We start from the raw sequence: 21,648 nt of genomic DNA on the forward strand, positions 1-21,648 counted from the left end.
GGCGTGGTGGCATGTGCCTGTAATCCCAGCTACTCAAAAGGCTGAGGCAGGAGAATCACTTGAACCCGGGAGACAGAGGTTGCAATGAGGGAAGACTGCACCACTGCACTCCAACCTGGGCGACAGAGCGAGACTCTGTCTCAAAAAAATAAAAAAAAAGAGTGGTTGTCTCTTGAAAGAGGAACCAGGATTCTGATTTTTTTGGAAGGAAGCTTACTTTTAAGTGTGTACTATTTTGTTGTTTCAATTTTTAAAAAATCAGTTATTAGTGTATCAGTTATTTAGTGGCAGTTGTTAGTTTAATAAAAGGATGTCTAAAGTTGCAAAATACGATGGCAATATGGGAGCAAAAGTGACAGGCAGGGAAAACTATTATAGGAATCAGTTAAGATGGTGAGGAATGGAGTTATTTGCCGTATTTTTCTTTAGGAAGAAAACTGTATTTAAATTTTGGTGATAGACTGGATATGTGTGAAGTTAAAAAAAAAAAAAGAGAAGAGTATTAAGGAAGGCTCCCTAGGTTTATAATTTTTGCTACTGAGTCAGTTATGATGTTATTTACCAAAATGGGGAACACTGGAAAGAGGTCCAGGGAAGTAGGATGGGAGTCATGAATTCAGTCTGGGGCATCCTAAGTTAGAAGTTCCTTTGAAATTTCCAAGTATAGTGGCAGGTAAACAATGGGTTATGTGGGTTTTTTGCTCAGGAGAGGTTTGGGCTAGTGTTAAAATTTTGAATGTGATCAGCAGATAGTTACTAAAGTTTGAGCTTGAATGAGTGCCTCTTGGGAGAAAGTATAAAATAAAAATGAGACTTGAGGAATATTAAAAGGAGACTGTTGAGAGGCATAAGGAAATGAGATTACTCCTTGTTGTGTGACTCACCTGTTCATCTGTGTAGTCAATCAAACTTAAAGTGTACTAATACTGAATGTTCTTCTAGGTAGTAGTATATGTTCATATAAGAAATAAGTATAATTGCTAAAAATAATATTTATATTCTTTTGATGATGGGCAGAATGTCCCAAAATAATATTCTTTATATGAAATTTGAAATGAAATGATTATTTTCAAATTAAATTTTTTGCTTGTGAGAAAAATGGTTATTTTTTCCATTACTGTTTTACAGCAAGTGAAGTCTTCTGTTGGGGACAGAATAAATATGGCCAATTGGGTTTAGGTACTGACTGTAAAAAGCAAACTTCACCGCAGCTGCTTAAGTCTTTGCTTGGAATCCCTTTCATGCAAGTTGCAGCAGGAGGAGCCCATAGTTTTGTACTCACCCTTTCTGGAGCTATCTTTGGATGGGGACGCAACAAGTTTGGTCAGCTAGGTCTTAATGATGAAAATGGTAGGTTCTCATTATGTATAGTTTAAGTGTACTTTTTGAAAGAGATGATCTTTTGAGATCAGTGATTCTTAGTGTAAGAGAGAAATGTATCTTCCCTGGTATAGAGGTGGGGATGAGATGTTATTTTAAAATTCCATTTGGGGAATGCAGTGGGAAGATACAAAATATCCTTTTTTCATTAAAGAACTATAAAAAGTATATCTGGACAAAATCTTTAGTATTGGATGTTTATTAAAAGACAATTGAAAAACATTACTTCAAATTGTTAATCCATTATTGGCCACTGTTAGTGGAAAAAAGCGGTAAAATTATTCTGGGGAAGTAACATGAAGTGTTAATCTTTGAGTTTTTCAAGGAAATATTTAAATGATTTGGGTTGCTAAATTAATCTTTGGTTGGGCTTCACTTTTAACATTGATGCTAAAGTCTTAAAAATAAACATTTTGAATTTGAAAAAATTACAACTGAAACAAGTTGGGATCTTGGAACTTATTTTTCATGATTACATTGAGTTGAATGCCAGTATTTGACTTAGAAAAGCTAATTTCTTATAGTTCAGTATAATTGTAATGACTGAAATGGACAAAAGTGAGTTGTTAATCTAGTAACAACTAGTAATGATAAGCAAACAATACTTTCAGAAAGAATTAAAGAATACCTTGTTTTGCATAAGAAAAATATGTCATATTAGGATATCATGTATCTTTTCTGCTACAAAACAGCCTAAAGTACCTTTTTTTTTTTCAGGCTTTTAAGTAGGATCCTGTGGGTATAACTACCATGAAGTGAATATAAAGAATGATGTGTATATGTGGAAAATTAGAAGCAGTTAGATAATTTTGAAATTTCTTGATTGCTGAGTCCTTTGCAGACTGGCATATTGGCTGTTTAGCACTTAACTCTGTAAGTCCCTCCTTTATCACAATAGTATGGATAGGCCTGGGAACCCGACTTAGTAAGCTTGTACTACAAAATCATCGAATCATAGTTAAAATTATTTAGTCACAACTACCTACTGAGCTTGGCAAGCTGTAGAGGAAACACATCTAGATGAGTTTTGATTTTTAAAATACTATTAACATCTCTTGTTGGAATTTTCAGATAGATATGTTCCTAATTTACTAAAGTCACTAAGATCTCAGAAAATAGTTTATATTTGTTGTGGAGAAGATCATACTGCTGCTCTAACCAAGGTATTGTACTTTTAAAACTTCTTTATTATTACTCATCATAGTCCTTTCATAATTAATGAATGTTCTCATGGTATTTTCTCAAGTTTTAACTTGAGTGTTATTGGTATTTCAAAAATAATTTATCTGGGAAAAAAAGACTTAGATTATTCTTGAAAAAAATTTACCTTATTTTTCAACTTTGTTTTATGTTATAAAATGTGAATTCTGCTATACTATTATATGTTATGATAGTATATTGCTGAATTTCTCAGCTTTATATGAAATACTGCTTAAGTCATACTTTGAATAAAATTATTCCATTTTAGTTCATTAGGCTTGCCATGATATATGCATCAAACCCATTTATATCGTGTAGCTCAGCCTAATTTGAATGTAGTTTCCATTTGGCTTATAAATACTTCATACAAACAATAGAGGAGATGAATTTCTCTGTTATTCATAGGCCAAGTATTGTGTAAGCAGTTATAGTGACCACAGTCTTATCAGTGGCCTTAACTCTTACCTCTCACTGTCTTGGGTATGTGCCAATTGAGTATCAGTACTGTTTAGTTCTCGAATGACTAGAAGTTAGATGAAAATGAAAGCATTCAATTAACCTTTACCAGATAATTATTTATTGCAGTCATGTTAATGTAAAGTTTTTCATTGGTCAAATTAGAAACTGGTTAAATTTCTTTATCTTTTTTGGTCTTACATAGTATATAAAATTGGTAAAAAGACATTAACTTCCGGGCACGGAGGCTCATGCCTGTAATCCCAGCACTTTGGGAGACTGAGGCAGGTGGATCACCTGTGGTCAGGAGTTCAAGACCAGCCTGGCCAACTTGGTGAAACCCTGTCTCTTCTAAAAATACAAAAGTTAGCTGGGCATGGCGGCAGGCACCTATAATCCCAGCTACTGGGGAGGCTGAGGCAGGAGAATCAGTTGAACCCGGGAGGCGGAGTTTGCAGTGAGCCGAGATCGCACCACTGCACTGCAGCCTGCGAGACAGAGTGAGACCTCGTTTAAAAAAAAAAGAGGCATTAACTTCTAGTCAGGCTTTAAAATTCTGCATTATATTTCTACTTGGGAATTTTAGCAGGACAATAATTATTCTTCGTTATTGTCAAATATAGTGAACTCAAGGCACTTTTAAAAATATAATGACCAATTATGAAAGTTAATTTTAAAGTATTTTGTAGTACTTGCCTTTTAGTAAGGAAGGATTATTATACCTGCCAATCTTAGGTTGGCGCAAAAGTAATTTCATTTTTTTGCCATTAATGGTAAAAACTGCAATTAATTTTGCACCAACCTAATATCATATTTTATTGATTTTGGCATTCAGATAACAAATGTAATCACTGAAGTCTTATTTATTCCTGTTGGCAAGTCTTAAATTTTACTCGTCCTTTTTTGTTATTGGTATTTGGAAGAAATTTATCAAAATATAAAAAATATCATGTGTGGTATCATCCCAAAAACTAATTTTATGGCAGAAAGACTAACAATGTTAATGCTTTTCAAATTCAGCCTTTCAGATAACCATTCATCCTAATGTTCTAGGATAAGTAACTTTTTATGTCTATTTAGTTTTAAGAAATGCTAATTCTCTTAAGACTTTTGTATTCCTCTCTCAGAAGATAGTAGCTAGTGACATTTGTTTATTGGAATTTTGGGTGTACATTATTTTTAACAAAATTAGATAGTTGTAAATATCTCCAAAATAAAATATTTTATTTTCCCTTGATTTAAGTTAAAATACCTGTTCCATATCCATATGTCTTGCTTTTCTGGAAGAATTTCTTGGAAATAGTAAATAGATTAAGATTGCTTTATGAAGCAGTTTTCTGTACAAAACCTACCTTAGGAAAACTGCATTAGGAAAGATTTTAAAACCAAGTTTTAAAAACAGAATAAATGGAAAGACATACCATGTTTATAGATATGAGGATACTTCCATAAAGATGTCACATTTTTTTCAAGTTTATTTGCAGATGTATTATGTAAATCACATACAAATACACATTTTGATTTAGCAGTCTCACTTTTAGGGATCTACCCCAAAGATTTGAAATTGTGTATGCACAAGACCATTTATTGTGATCTTTTAATAACAAAAGACTAGAAGAAATCCAAATGTCCATGAGTTAAATAAATTGTGGTACATCCCTGTAGTGAAGTACAGTGAAGTGTAAAACAGAATGAGGTATTTATGCTGTGGAATGATTTCTAGGATATATTGCTAAGTGAAAAGAGCAAGGTGTATGGAACAGCTGTCTTTTTGTAAGAAGGGGACCAAAATATGAACATATATCATGTGCCATGTGTGTTTGTTTGTTTTTGTTTTTGTTTTTGTTTTCGGACACGGTCTCACTCTGTCACCCAGGCTGGAGTACAGTGGTGTGATCTTGGCTCACTGCAACCTCTGCCTCCCAGGTTCAAGTGATTCTCATGCCTCAGCCTCCCAAGTAGCTGGGATTATAGGCATGTGCCATCACACCCGGTTATTTTTTGTATTTTTTTGTAGAGACGGGGTTTCACCCTGTTGGCCAGGTTGGTCTTGAACTCCTGACCTCAAGTGATCTGCCCGCCTCTGCCTCCCAGAGTGCTGGGATTACAGGTGTGTAATCCTGCACCTGGCCTTATATGTTTTTAAAAATACAGTAAATTTAAAATTAATAGCCAGAACAAATGTGCCTTGCCTTACAATTTTTGACTTTGGAATCTAGAAACTGTTACATGTAATTAAAAAGCAGAATTATGGCTGGGCACAGTGGCTCACACCTGTAATCCCAGTGCTTTGGGAGGCCAAGGCAGGCAGATCACGAGGTCAGGAGTTTGAGACCGTCCTGGCCAACGTGGTGAAACTCTGTCTGTACTGAAAATACAAAAAATTAGCCGGGCGTGGTGGCAGGCGCCTGTAATCCCAGGTACTCAGGAGGCTGAGGCAGGAGAATCGCTTGAACCTGGGAGGTAGAGGTTGCAGTGAGCTGAGGCTGTGCCGCTGTACTCCAGCCTGGTCAACAGCGAGACTCTGTCTCAAAAAAAAAAGCAAAGTTTTATATATATATGTAAAAATTATATATAAATTATATAAATAAAAATATATATAATATATAAAAAATTATATAAATATTAGTCCTTAAAAATTGAAAACTAACAAGTTAGTGGCACAACTACACCAGAAATAATTATTTTCGGTGATTTTGAAATACAGCATTTTGCTGTATATCACTAGGGGGAGATACACTAAGGATAAACTGAATCCACAAAGAAATCTTAAATTGCATTCTTTTTCTTTTCTTTTTTTTGAGACGGAGCCTTGCTCTGTCACCCAGTCTGGAGTACAGTGGTGCGATCTTGGCCCACTGTAACGTCCACCTCTTGGGTTCAGGTGATTCTCCTGCCTCAGCCTCCTGAGTACCTGGGACTACAGGCATGCTTCACCATGCCCGGCTAATTTTCTGTATTTTTAGTAGAGATGGGGTTTCACCATGTTGGCCAGGCTGATCTCGAACTCCTGACCTCAAGAAATCCGTCCGCCTTGGAAAATGCTAGGATTATAGGCATGAGCCACTGCGCCTGGCCCTTAAACTGCATTCTGTAACTTTTTTTTTTCTGAGATGGGGTCTCACTCTTGCTCAAGTTGGAGTGCAGTGGCGCACAGTCATAGTGCACTGAAGCTATGACCAAATTCTTGGACTTAAGCAGTCCTCCCACCTCAGTCTCCTGAGTAGCTGGAGCTACGGGCGCCACTGTGCCTGGCTAATTTTTTTATTTTTTATATTTTGTAGAGATGGTGTCTCGCTTTACTGCCTAGGCTGATCTGGTACTCCTGGTTTTAAGCGAGCCTCCACCTCAGTCCCCCAAAATGCTGGGATTACAAGTGTGCATTCTGTAGTCTTACTGTTAGAAGTAAATTTGCTATTATCTTTTTTCCAATATATTACATATAAATAGGAGAAAGCAAAGAAGTAGTTATTTTACTGTATTATAAACTATGATTTTCAGCTTGAGAGAAAAGAGATAGGTATAAAACTATAGGAATTAAGTTAAAACCTTGTGATCTTTACTTTGAATCGCAAGTGTTAGTATGAACTCATTTATTTTTCTCCAAGAATATGCTTTTTGTTTTGTTTTTGTTTTTGTTTTGCCATAACTACTGAAAGGTCCTAGAAGTAATGAACCATGTATAATCTGGACACAATGATAATCCCTTGATTGTTGTAGATTCTCCACTAAAAGGAACCAGGGCTTCTTAGAGAAGAGTCCGATCCCATGTCTAGGGCAAAAAATATGTATAAGAATACCTTTGGGCATTTTGTGTTACAAAAAAGCAAAGATTACTACGGTCCTGTCAGAAGAATAACTTGAAGGAGCTTTCGCTGGATATCGAGAAGAAGTAATGACTGCAAAAAATGGAAAACATCAGATCTATAAAAAATCCCTGAATTTTTGTAGTGATCTTCTCTTCTTGCAAATCAATATAAGCAAAACTTATTGCTTACCTTTGGAAGTTGCTAGGACAACACTCATTTTTTTTTTTAACTGGTCAATAATGGGAAAGAATCAAGTATTCTGCCTTTCATTTGCAAATTGTATTTTAGGTAATTTAATAGTTAATGAGTTAAGTTATTTATAGAAGAATTCCAGCTCATAACTCTAGGAAAAATAATAAAACTAGAAAAATCACCATTTTACACTCCCTGATGAAATAATGGATCTAGGCAAAGACCATTAAACCTAATGGGGATGTATCAGGCTGACACACTTTGACTTATTTTTATTATATATATATAAAATTAAAAAATATAATAAATATATATATAATAAAAATATATGTTATATATATAAATAATTTTTTTCTTTTTGAGACGGAGTCTCACTGTGTTGCCCTGGTTGGAGTGCAGTGGTGTGATCTTGGCTCACTGCAGGCTTCTGTCTCCTGGGTTCAAGTGATTCTCCTGCCTCAGCCTCCCGAGTAGCTCGGATTACAGGCACACACCACTACGCCCGGCTAATTTTTGTATTTTTAGTAGAGACCAAGTGTCAGCATGTTGGCCAGGATGGCCTCGATCTCCTGACCTCAAATTATCCGCCCACCTCAGCCTCCCAAAGTGCTGGGGTTATAGGCATGAGCCACCGTGCTCCACCCGGCTTACTTATTTTTAACTTCACTAACAAAGCAGACATATGCTTTGTGACATGATGCAATAAAATAATCAGGAAGATTTAAACATGGCCTAGTTATTAGCTGATATTAAGAAATTAATATTGATTTTGTGAATGTGATATAGTATGGTGGTTATATACTTTTGTCGGTTAGAGATATATGCTGTTGAAGATACACATTTGTGGGTGAAATGATTTGATGACCACAATTTGCTTTAAAGTACTCAAGTTCTTTTTGTTTTGTTTGAAAATACCCCCAAAAGGGTAAGGGAGACACCAGTGAAACAAAATAACCAACCTTTTGCCGGTTATTGAAACTGAGTGATGGTTATATGGTGATTTACTATATTTTCTCTTTACCTTGTGTATTTGCTTGAAATTTTCTGTGATAAAAAAAGAAAAATGAATGTTCTCATATAACAGTATGTAGTAACGCTATTAAATGATGAAAGCAGGATATAAAGTTGCATATATAGCTACAGTTATGAAGAAAAGCAGTTGAACTGAAGAATATTAATTGTGATTGTGTTATCACAGATTTTTTCCATACAGAACTTCTAATTTAGTTATAGTTTAGTTATATAATTAGTTATATTTTGTTTGTTTGTTTTGTGACAGAGTCTCGCTTTGTCACCCAGGTTGGATTGCAGTGGCATGATCTCGGCCCATGGCAAGCTGTGCCTCCTGGGTTCAAGTGATTCTGCCTCAGCGTCCAAAGTAGATGGAACTACAGGCACCCACTACTATGCCTAACTAATTTTTTTTTTTTGAGACGGAGTCTTTTTCTGTCGTCCAGGCTGGAGTGCAGTGGCGTGATCTCAGCTCACTGCAACCTCTGCCTCCCAGGTTCAGGCAATTCTCCTGCCTCAGCCTCCCAAGTAGCTGGGACTCCAGGTCTGTGCCACCATGCCTGGTTATTTTTTTGCATTTTTAGTAGCGACGGAGTTTCACCTTTTTAGCCAGGATGGTCTCGATCTCCTGACCTCGTGATCCACCTGCCTTGGCCTCCCAAAGTGCTGGGATTACAGGTGTGAGCCACCACGTCTGGCCCTAATTTTTGTATTTTTAGTAGAGACAGAGTTTCGTCATGTTGGCCAGGCTAGTCTCAAACTCTTGACCTCAAGTGATCCACCTGCTTCAGTTATATGTTTTTATAAGGAGTTTTTTAAAAGACATCTGTATATTATAGCAACTGTATGCTAAAAATTTCTATAAGGCCACGCACAGTGGCTCATGCCTGTAATCCCAGCACTTCGGGAGGCCAAGGCAAGAGGATTGCTTGAGTCCAGGAGTTCGAGACCAGCCTGGGCAATACAGGAAAACCCCATCTCTACAAAAAAGTAAAAAATTAGCCAGATGTGGTGGTGCATGCCTGCACTCCCAGCTACTTAGGAGGCTGAGGTGGGAGGATCACCTGAGCTCAAGAGGTTGAGGCTGCAGTGAGCCGTGATCATGCCACGGTACTCAAGCCTGGGTGATAGAGCAAGACCCTGTCTGAAAAAATAAATCAATAAATAAAAATTGTTCTATTTATGCACTCTGGTTACATGTACTCTTTTTGCAGCGCATTTATGTAAGGCAGTAACTACCTTGAAAAGTGAAGATGATACCACATTTAGGTTTTGTGAAATTATATATATGTATGTGGAATTCAGCAAGACAGTATAATGATAATGAAAGGCAGTGCAAATAAATAATTATTTGTATCTCTTCAGTGTCTAAATATTTTATAACGGTGAAAACACCATTACCTGGAATTCTCGTAGTTTTATGACATTTTACTTTGAAAGAGCCATCTGTCTGTCTGTTAAATTGTGAAGACAGTTCTTAGAAGAGAAAAAACTGAGTTTATGTTAAAGATTTGGACTTATTTTTCTGGAGATCAGTTATTTTCTTTTATCATGCCTTCTAATGATAAGGGGTTTTGTCTTTTTTTAGGAAGGTGGAGTGTTTACTTTTGGAGCTGGAGGGTATGGTCAGTTGGGCCATAATTCTACCAGTCATGAAATAAACCCAAGGAAAGTTTTTGAACTTATGGGAAGCATTGTCACTCAGATTGCTTGTGGACGGTAAGGTGTTATATAAAAGAGCATTTTGGTCTCTAAACTGCAGTTGTTTAGGGATTGCTTATTGAATTGTTTCAGAGATCCTAATAATCTGAGGAAACACATTCTGCCCCCAAATACCTATTTTGCCACTGAGGAGTCATAGTAACAGGAGAAACATCTTTTTTACTGTTATTTTATTTATCTTTACTTGAACAGATTTAGCTGAGGCAAGATGTTAATAGTGTACATGTAATATTATATTTATTGCAGTTGATATCACACTCGAAAGGCTTCTTTCTTTCTCTTTTCCACCTTTTTTTCTTTTCTTTTCTTTCCTTTTTGGAGTGAAAGAGTCTTGCTCTGTCACCCAGGCTGGAGTGCCACAATTATGGCTTATTGCAGCCTCAATCTCCTGGGCTCAAGTGATCCTCTTGCCTCAGGCTCTTGAGTAGCTGGGACTACAGGCATGCACTACCATGCCCAGCTAATTTTATTTTTTTAATTTTTAGTAGCAACAAGGTCTCATTATGTTGCCCAGGCTTACCTTTTTTACTTAAAGGGTGAAGAGATCGACCAGTTAATTAAGACAGAATTAATGTGACGGAAGTTTGATTGGTATAATTAAACCAATAAACTCCTAATTCTCCTTATTCTGAGTTCTTGGGAGTAAACAGAAGAGTCTTTGACATTGAGCTTCATCTGTTGATTCTTAGGTCTTGGGAATAAATAGAAGAGTCTTTGAGTTGAGCTTCATCTTTGGGGGAATTAAATTGAGCCGACTCCCAAGTAGCAAAATGTACCTTTTTTGACCACTTAATTTAATTTTGATCACCTTGCTTAATGTTTTTCTACCTTGTATGTATAGCTATACAATAGTTTAGTTTTATCAACTATTAGCTTCAAATGCATGTAATCACACTGTAAGTATTCTTTGGTGATTCTTTTTTTCCTCTTAACATCAGACTTTCATGATTTTTATGTAGTTATGGTTCTGCATCATTAGGCCTCATTAATTTTTTTATTCAATTTTATACATTTGTAGTATACTCATTCTGTTGCTGATGGACATTTGCATGTTGCCAGTTTTTGGCAATTATGAATAATGTTGCTTTGCACTTTTATTATATGGTATATGTTAACCTTCATATACACCCAGAGTGGAATTACTGGGTTATAGAGGACACTTGATTTGAATTTTGTAGGTTAAACCATATTTCCCATGTGGTTTTACCAGTTTATATCCCCATTAGCAGTGTATGAGAATTCCTGATGCTCTTGTACTTGTCACCAGTTAGTATTGTCAGACTTTTTGCTAATTTCTTGGATATTTATTATTACTTCATAATTTGAATATACACTTCCATGACTTACTTGAGTACCTTTTCATATGTTTATTGGCCACTTACATTTCCTCAGGATATAAAAATTGATTCATAGTAGTTATTTATATAGTGTAGATACAAGTTCATAATGTTTCTCAATACAGGGATAAAAGTTCTTTATTGGGCATATGTTTTACAGATGTCTTTCCATGTTTTGCCTTATCTTGTAATTTTCATTCTGTTGTCTTTTGATGAACAGAAGTTTTAGATATTAATGTAGATGAATTTATTAATATTTTACTTAATAGTGCCATTCATTTCCTAAGAAATATTTTCCTACCTGAAGGCATAAAAGTAATCATCTCTGTTATCTTCAGAAACATAGTGTTGCCTTTTACATGGAGGTCTGTAAGTTATCTGAAGTTGATTTATTTTGTGGAGGACAGTATAATGTTCAAGTAAGGAATCAACTTTTTAAAAATATAAATAGTCAATTACCCTAGCACCATTAAAAGTTTTCGTGGGAAATACAACAAAATTTATCATCTTAACTATTTTTAAGTATACAGTGCAAGGTATTAAGTACATTAATATTGTGAAACGATCATCACCGTTCATCTCTAGAATTCTTTTTATCTTGCAAAACTGAAGCTCTATACCCATTAAACAATGACTCCCTATTCTCCATACCCTCTTGTGGCAACCACCATTCTACTTCCTGTCTCTATGAATTTAACTCCTGTAGGTATCTCATATAGGCAGAATCTTACAGTGTTTGTCTTTTGGTGACTGACTTATTTCACTTAGCATAGTGTCATAAAGATTCACCCATGTTGTAGAATTTCCTTCTACATATGTCAGAATTTCCTCCCTTTAAAAGGCTGAACAGCATTCCATTGTGTGTATATGCTAATTTTGCTTGTGCATTCATCTTTTGATGGACACTTGGGTTACTTTTGTGTTTTAGCTTATTGTGAATATTGTTGCTATGAACATGAATATAAAAACATCCCTTCAGGACCCCACTTTCAGTTCTTTTGGGCATATACCCAGAAGTGGAATTGGTGGTTCATATGGCAATTCTGTTTTTAATTTTTGTAGGAACTGCCATACTGTTTCTCATAGTAACTGCCCTGTTTTATATTTCCACCAAAAGTGTACAGGGTTTCAGTTTCTCTACATCCTCACCAACACTGTTATTTTCTCGTTTTGCCTTTTTCTTTTTTTTTAAATAATACCTATTTTAATACGTGTAACATGTTATCTCCTGTGGTTTTGATTTGCATTTTCCCAATGATTAGTGAGCTGAGCGTATTTTTATATACTTGTTGACCATTTGTACATCTTTAGGGGAAATGTCAATTAAAGTGTTTTTCCCATTTTTGAATCCAGTTGTTTTGTTGTTGTTGAGTTTTCAGAGTTGTCTATATATTCTAGATACTAATCCCTTATCAGATATTTGCAGATATTTTCTTTCATTCTGTGGGTTGTATTCTATAGATAGTGTCTTTTGATGCATGAAGCTTTAAAATTGTATAAAGTCCAGTTTGTTTATTTTTTCTTTTGTTGGCTATGCATTTGGTGTCATATCTAAGAAATCATTGCCAAATCCAATGTCATGAAGCATTTCCCTGTTTGCTTCTTAGAGTTTTATAGTTTTACCTTTTACATTTAGGTCTTTGATCTATTTGAATTTTATTTATTTATTTATTTATTTTGAGACAGAGTTTTGCTCTTGTTGCTCAGGCTGGAATGCAATGGCATGGTCTTGGCTAACTGCAACCTCTGCCTCCCGGGACCAAGCGATTCTCCTGCCTCAGTCTCCCAAGTGGCTGGGATTACAGGCATGTGCCACCTCGCCCGACTAATTTTGTGTTTTTAGTAGAGATGGGGTTTCTCCATGTTGGTCAGGCTGGTCTCGAACTCCCGACCTCAGGTGATCCGCCCTCCTCGGCCTCCCAAAGTGTTGGGATTACAGGCATGAGCCACCATACCTGGCCAAGTCTGTACATTCTTTTGGGTAGCATTGACATCTTAACAATTTGTCTTCCAGTCCATGACCATGTTGTTTCTTTCCATTTATTTGTCTCTAATTTCTTTCACCAGTATTTTTTAGTTTTATTTTACAAATCTTTTGCCTTCTTCTTAATTCCTAAGTGTTTTATTCTTTATGATAGGTTTTAAATAAAATTTTATTTCCTTCCAAATTGTTCATTGTTAATGTATAGAAATTCAACTAATTTTTGTGTGTAGATTTTGTATCCTCCTGCTTTGCAAAGTTTATTAGTTTTAACAATTTTTGTGTGGAATCTTTAGTGTGTTCTACATATATGATCATATCATCTGCATACAGAGATTTTTTTTTTCTTTCCAATTTGAATGAATGCCTTTTATTTATTTATTTATTTGAGATGGAGTTTTGCTCTTGTTGCCCAGGCTGGAGTGCAATGGTGCGATCTCGGCTCACCGCAACCTCCGCCTCCTGGGTTCAGGTGAGCCTCCTGGGTTCAGGTGATTCTCCTGCCTCAGCCTCCCGAGTAGCTGGGATTACAGGCATGTGCCACCACACCCGACTAATTTTGTATTTTTAGTAGAGATGGGGTTTCTCCATGTTGGTCAGGCTGGTCTTGAACTCCTGACCTCTGGTGATCTGCCCACCTTGGCCTCCCAAAGTGCTGGGATTACAGGCATGAGCCACTGCACACAGCGTTTTATTTCTTATTCTTGCAAAATTGCTCTGGCTAGAACTTCCAAGATTATGTTGAATAGAAGTGGTGAAAGCAGGCATCCTTATTCCTGATCTTACAGGAAAAGCAAGTGCTTTTTCTGCATCAATTCAGATGATTGTGTGTGTCTTTTCCCCCTTCAATCTGTTAATTTGATATATTACATTGATTACATATATTAATTTTCATATGTTGAACCATCCTTGCATTCCAGGAATAACTCCCACTTGGTTGTGGTCATAGTATGTATCCCTTTTAGTGTGCTGCTGAATTCAGTTTTTAAGTATTTTATTGAGAATCCTTTGTGTATGACAACCTGCTTCTCTCATGCTGCTTTCAAGATTCTTTGTCTTTCAGCATTTTGATTGAACCGTGTGTCTTTGGTCTCTGAGTTTATCCTGCGTAGAATTCATTGGGGCTTGTGGATGTTTAGATTCATGTCTTTCACCATATTTGGGAAGTTTCTGGCTATTACTTCTTCAGATTATCTCTTTCTTGCTCTATTCTTCTGAGAATTCTACAGTGCTTATGTTGGTCTGCTTAATGGTATCCTATGGTTCCCCTAGGCTGTCTGCACTTTTTTTAAGATTTTCTGTTCCACAGACTCAATAATTTCAACTGTCCTATCTTTACATTTGCTGATTTTTCTTCTGCTTGCTGAAATCTGCTTTCAAATCTCTCTAGTGTATTTTTTATTTCAGGTATTGTACTTTCCAACTCCAGAATTTTGTTTTAGTTTTTCTTTTTGATTGATATTTCCATTTTGTTCATACATTTTTTTTTCTTTTTACATGACTTACTGTAGTTCTTTGAGCATCTTTAGGATGTTTGATTTAGTCTTTGTCTTTTAGGTCTACCATTTGACCTTTCTCAGGGGTAGTTTCTATTGTTGGCTTATATTTTCTTTGAATGGGCCACTCTTTCCTACTACTTTGTATGCCTTGTGATGTTTTTTGAAAACTGGACATTTAACTCTAATAATATGGTAACTGAAAATCAGATTCTCCCCCTTTGCCAGAGTTTGCTGATTTTTGGTTTTTGATTATTGTAGGTTTTCTCTGTGTCAGGAGTCACCCTGAGGTATAAAAATGAGGTCTTTGCAGATCTTTTCTTAGCCTATACCTTTCCCTGCTAATGCACAGTGACTTTCTAAATTCACCCGTAAATGTGGTTGCTTTTTGATGTTCTAGACCTTAAATGCCTGGGTCCCCAAAGAAACAAAGAAAAAAATGAAAGGTGGGGGTGGAAGGAGAGTGGAAGAAAAAAAGAGAAAGGCATCAGCCCTTTGAATTCCTTGGAAGTCTCTTTAGCCAGAATGGGAGAGTATACAACAGTGATTGCCTGCCTTTCTGCACCTTGGTGATCAGAAGCACCAATCAGTGATCAGGGCACCAGTTCCTAAAACAGACAAAGTCGTTATTGCCCACCCTGGCTTCTACAAGTTGCATACAGGCTGCTTCTGGAAGCTGTTCATGGCTGCCTTACACAGGAGTAAGGAGTAGGTAACTGCTACCATGCTATGATCTGAAATTGAAATTAACCAGAATGTGCCATCCAACTCTTCTCTTGGAAATAACAAACCTTGCATAGACTCCAGAGTTGCAGAATGGTTCTGTCAGACAGATTCTGTCAGTGTAATTGTTGTCCAGGTGGGAAACAGATTCTCGGTGCTTCTTATTCCACGATTTTCCAAGAATCCCCATCTAGCTCCATTTTTGAAAATTCTTCACCCTTCTACTGTATGGTGTCACTGTTGCCATAAGCTGTTATATGTGCATGGATATCTTTCTGTGATCTCTAATTTTTCAATCTATATGCCTGCCTCTGTGCTACTAAACACTGTATAGACACCATAATAACTTCTTCTATTTGGGGTAAAGTAACTCCTTGTTATTCTTCTGTTCTTTAAGAATGCTTTGGCTGGACCGGGCGCGGTGGCTCATGCCTGTAATCCCAGCACTTTGGGAGGCCGAGGCGGGTGGATCACCTGAGGTCGGGAGTTTGAGACCAGCCTGACAAACATGGTGAAACCCTGTCTCTACTAAAAATACAAAATTAGTCGGGCATGGTGGCACATGCCTGTAATCCCAGCTACTGGGGAGGCTGAGGCAGGAGAATCACTTGAATCCGGGAGGCGGAGGTTGCAGTGAGCCAAGATCGCGCCATTGCACTCCAGCCTGGGCAACAAGAGTGAAACTCCATCTCAAAAAAAATAAAAATAAAAATAAAGAATGCTTTGGCTGACGGTGACCTTTATTACTTTCATATAAATTTTAGCATAGGTCTGTGAAGTTCTCTCAAAAAATAAAAAATAAAAAAAGCCTTGTGGGATTTTGATTGGTAGTGCATTGAATCTCTAGGTTAATTTGGGGAAAAGTTGTTATCTTTGTAATATTAACTTTTCTAATAATCAACATCCGAACTTCTTTTATGTCTTATAATGTTTTAAAATTTTCATCATAGAGGTCATGTATATCTTTTCGTAGTTCCATTCCTAGGTGCGTCTTTAATGGTATTATATTTTTATTTCCACTTTCTGAGGAATCACTGGCATGTAGAAATAGTTGATATTTACATATTGATTTTAAATACAACCACCTTGCTAAACTCTTATTAATAACTTACTCATGTACATAGTCATACCATCTGTGAGTCAATTCAGTTTTGTTTTGTTATTTCTATTATTTATACTTAACGTGTTTATATAATTGTTTTAATGTGCTGGTTAGGACACCATTATAATGTTTACTGTAACATAATGTTTTCTTTCTGTGGGAAAACTTTCAGTATTTCACAGTTAAGTATCATGTTTGCTGTTAAGATTTTTGTAGATAACCTCTATCAGACTAAGTAATTTCCCTTTAATTCTTAGTTTTTTTTATTGTGAATGGATGTTAAGTTTTTAATGTTGTTTTTTCTGTATCTATTGAAATGATTTATGATTTTCCTTTAATCTGTTAACATGGCATATTGATGGATTTTTTTTTCCAGTTAACAGCTTTGTTTTTCTGGAATAACTTCAGTTTGGTCTAGTATTATCCTTTTTGTTTAGTGCTCAGTTTGATTTGTGAATATTCTGTTGACTATTATTTATATTTCTGTTTATCAGTGAACTTGATCTATAATTTTTTTCTTATTATTCTTTTCACCAGGTTTTATTATGAAGGTTTTCTAGTCTGATAAAATAACATTGAGGAATGTACCTTTGTTTTCTAATTTTTGGTAACAGAACAGCTTGAAATGTTGGCACAACTTGTCATTAAAACCATTTGTGCCTGGCATTTTATTTTTTGGAATTTAAAAAACATTCTTCAGTTTCTTTAGTGGCTATGAGATAGCTTTTATTATTTCTTGAGTCAGTTATGTGAATGTTAATTTTTTTCTAAGAATTTTTTTCATTTTGCCTAATTTTAAACTTATTGACATAGGCCAGGTGTGGTGGCTCATGCCTGTAATCCCAGCACTTTGGGAGGCTGAGGCAGACTGATCACTTGAGGTTAGGGGTTCATGACCAGCCTGGCCAACATGGCAAAAAAACCCCATCTCTACTAAAAATACAAAAATTAGCTAGGCGTGGTGGTGTGCACCTGTAATCCCAGCTTCTGGGGAAGCTGATGAGATAGGAGAATCGCTTGATCCCAGGAGGCAGAGGTTGCAGTGAGCTGAGGTTGCACCACTGCACTCCAGCCTGGGCAACAGAGCGAAAACTCTGTCTCAAAAAAATAAATAAATAAACTTATTTACATAAAATTTATAATGTCTGTATTGGTCTCTTGTGCACAAACAACATGTCAGTGACATATAATAGTAAATGTTTATTTCTTTTTCTGTGGTTCAGTAAAGCCAGGCCTTCGGCTATCTGGAGCAGCTTTTATTTAGGCTAGAGATTGACTGGGGCAGTTCTGTTTCAGGCTGCCTCTTCACTGGGGTGACTTTGCTCAGGCTGTGTTTCAGCTAGGGTGGCTTTGTTACATATCTTGTTCTTGGGACTATACCAGAGGAGCAGTGGGCTGCCTGTGCATATTCTTCTGATGGAGACAAATGCACAAGAAGGCAAACTCAACTGTACATTCCATTTCAAGCCTTCTGCTTGCATCACATTCACTGAAATCTCGTTGACCAAAAGCAAACTATATGGCCAAACCTAAAGTTAAGGTATGGGGAATATAATATACAGCCCAACCACCATCTGGCTATGATGGGAATATGCATGCTTAATACTACAGGGTGGTGAATTTAAATCACTTTGGGTGACATACTTTATTAGTCCTTTGTGAAATATCACAGATGATTTAATGTTATCCAGTTTTGTAATTCTTAGTAGCCAAAGTGTACATGATTTGAATAGTTATTCTTAGCTCTGTAATACATGATTTGAATAGTTACTCTTAGCTCTGTAAACCAGTTCTTTTCAGCAGTTTTATTCATGTAACTGTTGGATCTGGGGTAGAATTTCGACTATTGAGTGAGATCTAAGGACTTGACCTAAACAGGAAATGTAAGTAGGTATCTGGTATTGATCAGTTTGACATCTTATTGGGCCGGGTGCAGTGGTTCAAGCCTGTAATCCCAGCACTTTGGGAGGCCAAGGCGGGCAGATCACGAGGTCAAGAGATCGAGACCATCCTGACCAACATGGTGAAACCCCGTCTCTACTAAAAATACAAAAATTAGCTGGGCATGGTGGCACGTGCCTGTAGTCCCAGCCACTCGGGAGGCTGAGGCAGGAGACTCTCTTGAACCCGGGAGGCGGAGGTTGCAGTGAGCCAAGATCATGCCACTGCACTCCAGCCTGGCAACAGAGTGAGACTCCATCTCAAAAATAAATAAATAATAAAAATTTTTAAAAAGAAATATGTATTATTTCCTTATTCAATCATTGTCAAAAACCTCCTGAACGAAGCAGTCAAGATTACCAAAATGTCAGTCCATCAGTAGACGATCCAAAAGAAAAAAGTTTACATTCTAGTAGTATAATGAAGTGCTTTCGAGCTCTTACATCAAATCTAGAGCTTAAGGTAGTTCTGTTCATGCAGTGGCTCTGAACCCCACTTTATACTATAATCACACACACATATATACATATATTTTTGAGACCGAGTCTTGCTCTGTTGCCCAGGCTGGAGTGCGGTGGCAGAATCTTGGCTCACTGCAACCTCTGCCTCCCAGGTTCAAGTGATCCTCTTGCCTCAGCCTCCTGATGAGTAGCTGGGACTACAGGCGCATGCCACCGTGCCCAGCTAATTTTTGTATTTTTAGTAGAGACAGTTTTGCCATGTTTGCCACGCTGGTCTCGAACTCCTGACCTCAAATGATCCACCTGCCTCGGTCTCCCAAAGTGCTGGGATTATAGGCGTGAGCCACCACGCCTGGCCAAAATATATATTTTTACCTAGATTCACCCCAAGATGATTCAAATATGCAGCCAGGGTTAAGAACCAGTGCTTTATTAGGCCAGTGTGAGGAGGAGTTTTAATAAAATAGTATTGCAGTAATTTTCAAACTATTAATACATTCCTTTGAGATGGCTGCTTCCTGAGGGAGGGTAGTAATCTGGCAGACTAGCTAACTTGAAAACTCTTGAATCAAAACCCCTTTAAAATAGCATATGTGAGTTTGCCACGTTGTAAAGAGAACTCCACCTGGCAAAAACAAAAGAAATTTGAAAACCAAAGCTGTTAGTTTGAATTGACTTTGGAGCTACCCTGAAAGAATTTGCCAATCTGGGTAATGTATTAGTTAGCTTATATCGCTAAACAGAACGACTCCAAAACCTAGTGACCTAAAATAATTATTTAGCTAATAGTTCTTTGTTTTAGTAATTTTGGCCGGGCTTAACTGGGCTGCTCTCATCTTAGCTGACTTAGATCATCAGTTGATGATCTGGCTAGGAGCTGGGAGTCTAGGATAGCCTCAGCTGGGACAGTTTGTCTCTGTTCTAGATTGTAGATCATCCTTTAGCTGCTAACCTTGGTTTATTCTTATGATGGTAGAGCAGAATTCCTAAAGATAAGTTAGAGAAAGAGTGTATAAAGCCACTTGTGAGGCATAGGCTCGGAACTGAGACATTGCTGTTTCTGCTGGCCAAAGCAAGCTATAGATTAGGACTTGGATTTAAGACATGGAGAAAGAGATTTCCAGTCTTGCTGGGAACAACTGTGACAGTCATATTGCATAAGATATGGGTATGGTTAGAGGGATAATTTCAGCCACTTTTATAAACAATATGCCACAAATGGCAAAAAGGTTTAGGGCAAGAGACAAGATCTAAGACCTGATAGAAACAAGGGTGAGACCTGGAGATGCCATGTCCCCTCAGCAAAACCATCTCATGGATAGGGTACGCAATGGAATACTTCCCGGCTTGCCTAAGGAGACTTTTTCTGAGGAGTTGGATAGGTTTACTGAGAGTGGATTGGTGGGTCATCCTTAGCTTCAGATCTGTGGTTTCTTAGGTTTGCTTTCACTATAGTACCTCCAGAGGAGTTTTGGTGCATACATATAGAGATTACTTTCCTCAGAAGAAAGGAACATTGTTTCTGTCATGCATAAGTGTATGTAACAATCTTCTGATTGGTACTAGATTACTTCCCATTTCTTAGCCTAAAACTTCTCGGTGATACCCAAATGGAGGACTTTCATAGATCACAGCTCTGGACTAGAACTTGACAAGGGGAGTAGTGGGGACTTCCTTGAACAACATAGTTAGATGCTACTCTGGTGCTGAATCGTTTATTGTAAGGGATTTCAGTATAGACCCAGGCCGTTTAAAATTTAAACATTAGTGGAAGTTTTCTGGACCATGCTCCTGCAGCCTGTCTATGTGATGCAGAATTCATTCTATAGATTAAGGCTGTTAATGAATATTTGTACAGAAGCTTTGGAACTACAATTGGTTTTATTAATTTATTTTTTGAAAAGAAAAATTACCTGTTTTGATATTTTCTCTGCTTTTGTCATTGTAAATTGTTGGAAGGTAACATTAAGTCTGAGGTTTTCTATTATTTTACTCTAGGCAGCACACTTCTGCTTTTGTTCCTTCATCAGGACGAATTTACTCTTTTGGACTTGGTGGTAATGGGCAGCTGGGAACTGGTTCAACAAGCAACAGGAAAAGTCCCTTTACTGTAAAAGGAAATTGGTACCCTTATAATGGGCAATGTCTACCAGATATTGGTAAGTTCTGTCATATTAAAGCTTTCCTTCATATATTAAAGTTCTTGTTAAAATGTTGCTCTTAAATCATGAAGATTTCTGTGAAAGAATTCCAAGATATATTGTTAAGTGAAAACAGCAAAATATAGAACAATGTATATGGTTGTTTGATTTGCTTATATTTACTTGTAAATGCATAAGGAAATTCTGGATAAGTAAAAGTTACAGAGAGTGGGTCATATGGGAACTAGGAGATGGCTAGATACCAGTGGGAGGGAGGTTTTTTGTTTTCTATTTTAAATTGTGGTAAAATATGCACAACATAAAATTTACAGACTTAACCATTTTTTAAGTAGCATTAAGTATATTCACGTTATTATGTAACCAATCTCCAGAACTCTTTTCATCTCGAGGAAACTAAAACTCTGTATGCATTAAACAGCAACTCTTCATTCCCTCCTCTTCCTAGTGCCTGGCAACCGCTATTCTACTTTATGTCTTTATGGATTTGACTTAACACTAGGCTAGGTACCTCAAAGAAGTGGAATCATATAGTAGTGTTTCTTTTTGTGACTCACTTATTTCACTAAGCATAATGTCCTCAAGGTTCATCTGTGTTGTAGCACATGTTAGAATTTCCTTCCTTTTTAAGCTGTATAATTCAGGCATACCTTGGAGATATTGTGGGCTCAGTTCCAG

General features: G+C 36.8%; 1 protein-coding gene across 16 annotated transcripts in view; it reads left to right on the forward strand.

Annotated features, from left to right (window-relative positions):
* The window catches only part of HERC4 (HECT and RLD domain containing E3 ubiquitin protein ligase 4), a 153,913-nt gene that overhangs the window by 39,601 nt on the left and 92,664 nt on the right, over window positions 1-21,648 (forward strand). For all 16 annotated transcript variants that reach the window (XR_010127504.1, XM_054436715.2, XM_054436713.2 and 13 more), the window contains 4 exons: window positions 1,129-1,350; window positions 2,452-2,543; window positions 9,637-9,767; window positions 20,810-20,970. Coding sequence is in view for 15 of the 16 variants with exons in the window: in XM_054436715.2 (XP_054292690.1) it covers window positions 1,129-1,350; window positions 2,452-2,543; window positions 9,637-9,767; window positions 20,810-20,970 (606 nt within the window). In the remaining variant the exon portion in view is untranslated. The remainder of the gene's footprint in view (window positions 1-1,128; window positions 1,351-2,451; window positions 2,544-9,636; window positions 9,768-20,809; window positions 20,971-21,648) is intronic.

This window comes from Pongo pygmaeus, chromosome 8 (genome assembly GCF_028885625.2).
Source record: "Pongo pygmaeus isolate AG05252 chromosome 8, NHGRI_mPonPyg2-v2.0_pri, whole genome shotgun sequence".
In the NCBI taxonomy this organism is placed as follows: domain Eukaryota; kingdom Metazoa; phylum Chordata; class Mammalia; order Primates; family Hominidae; genus Pongo; species Pongo pygmaeus.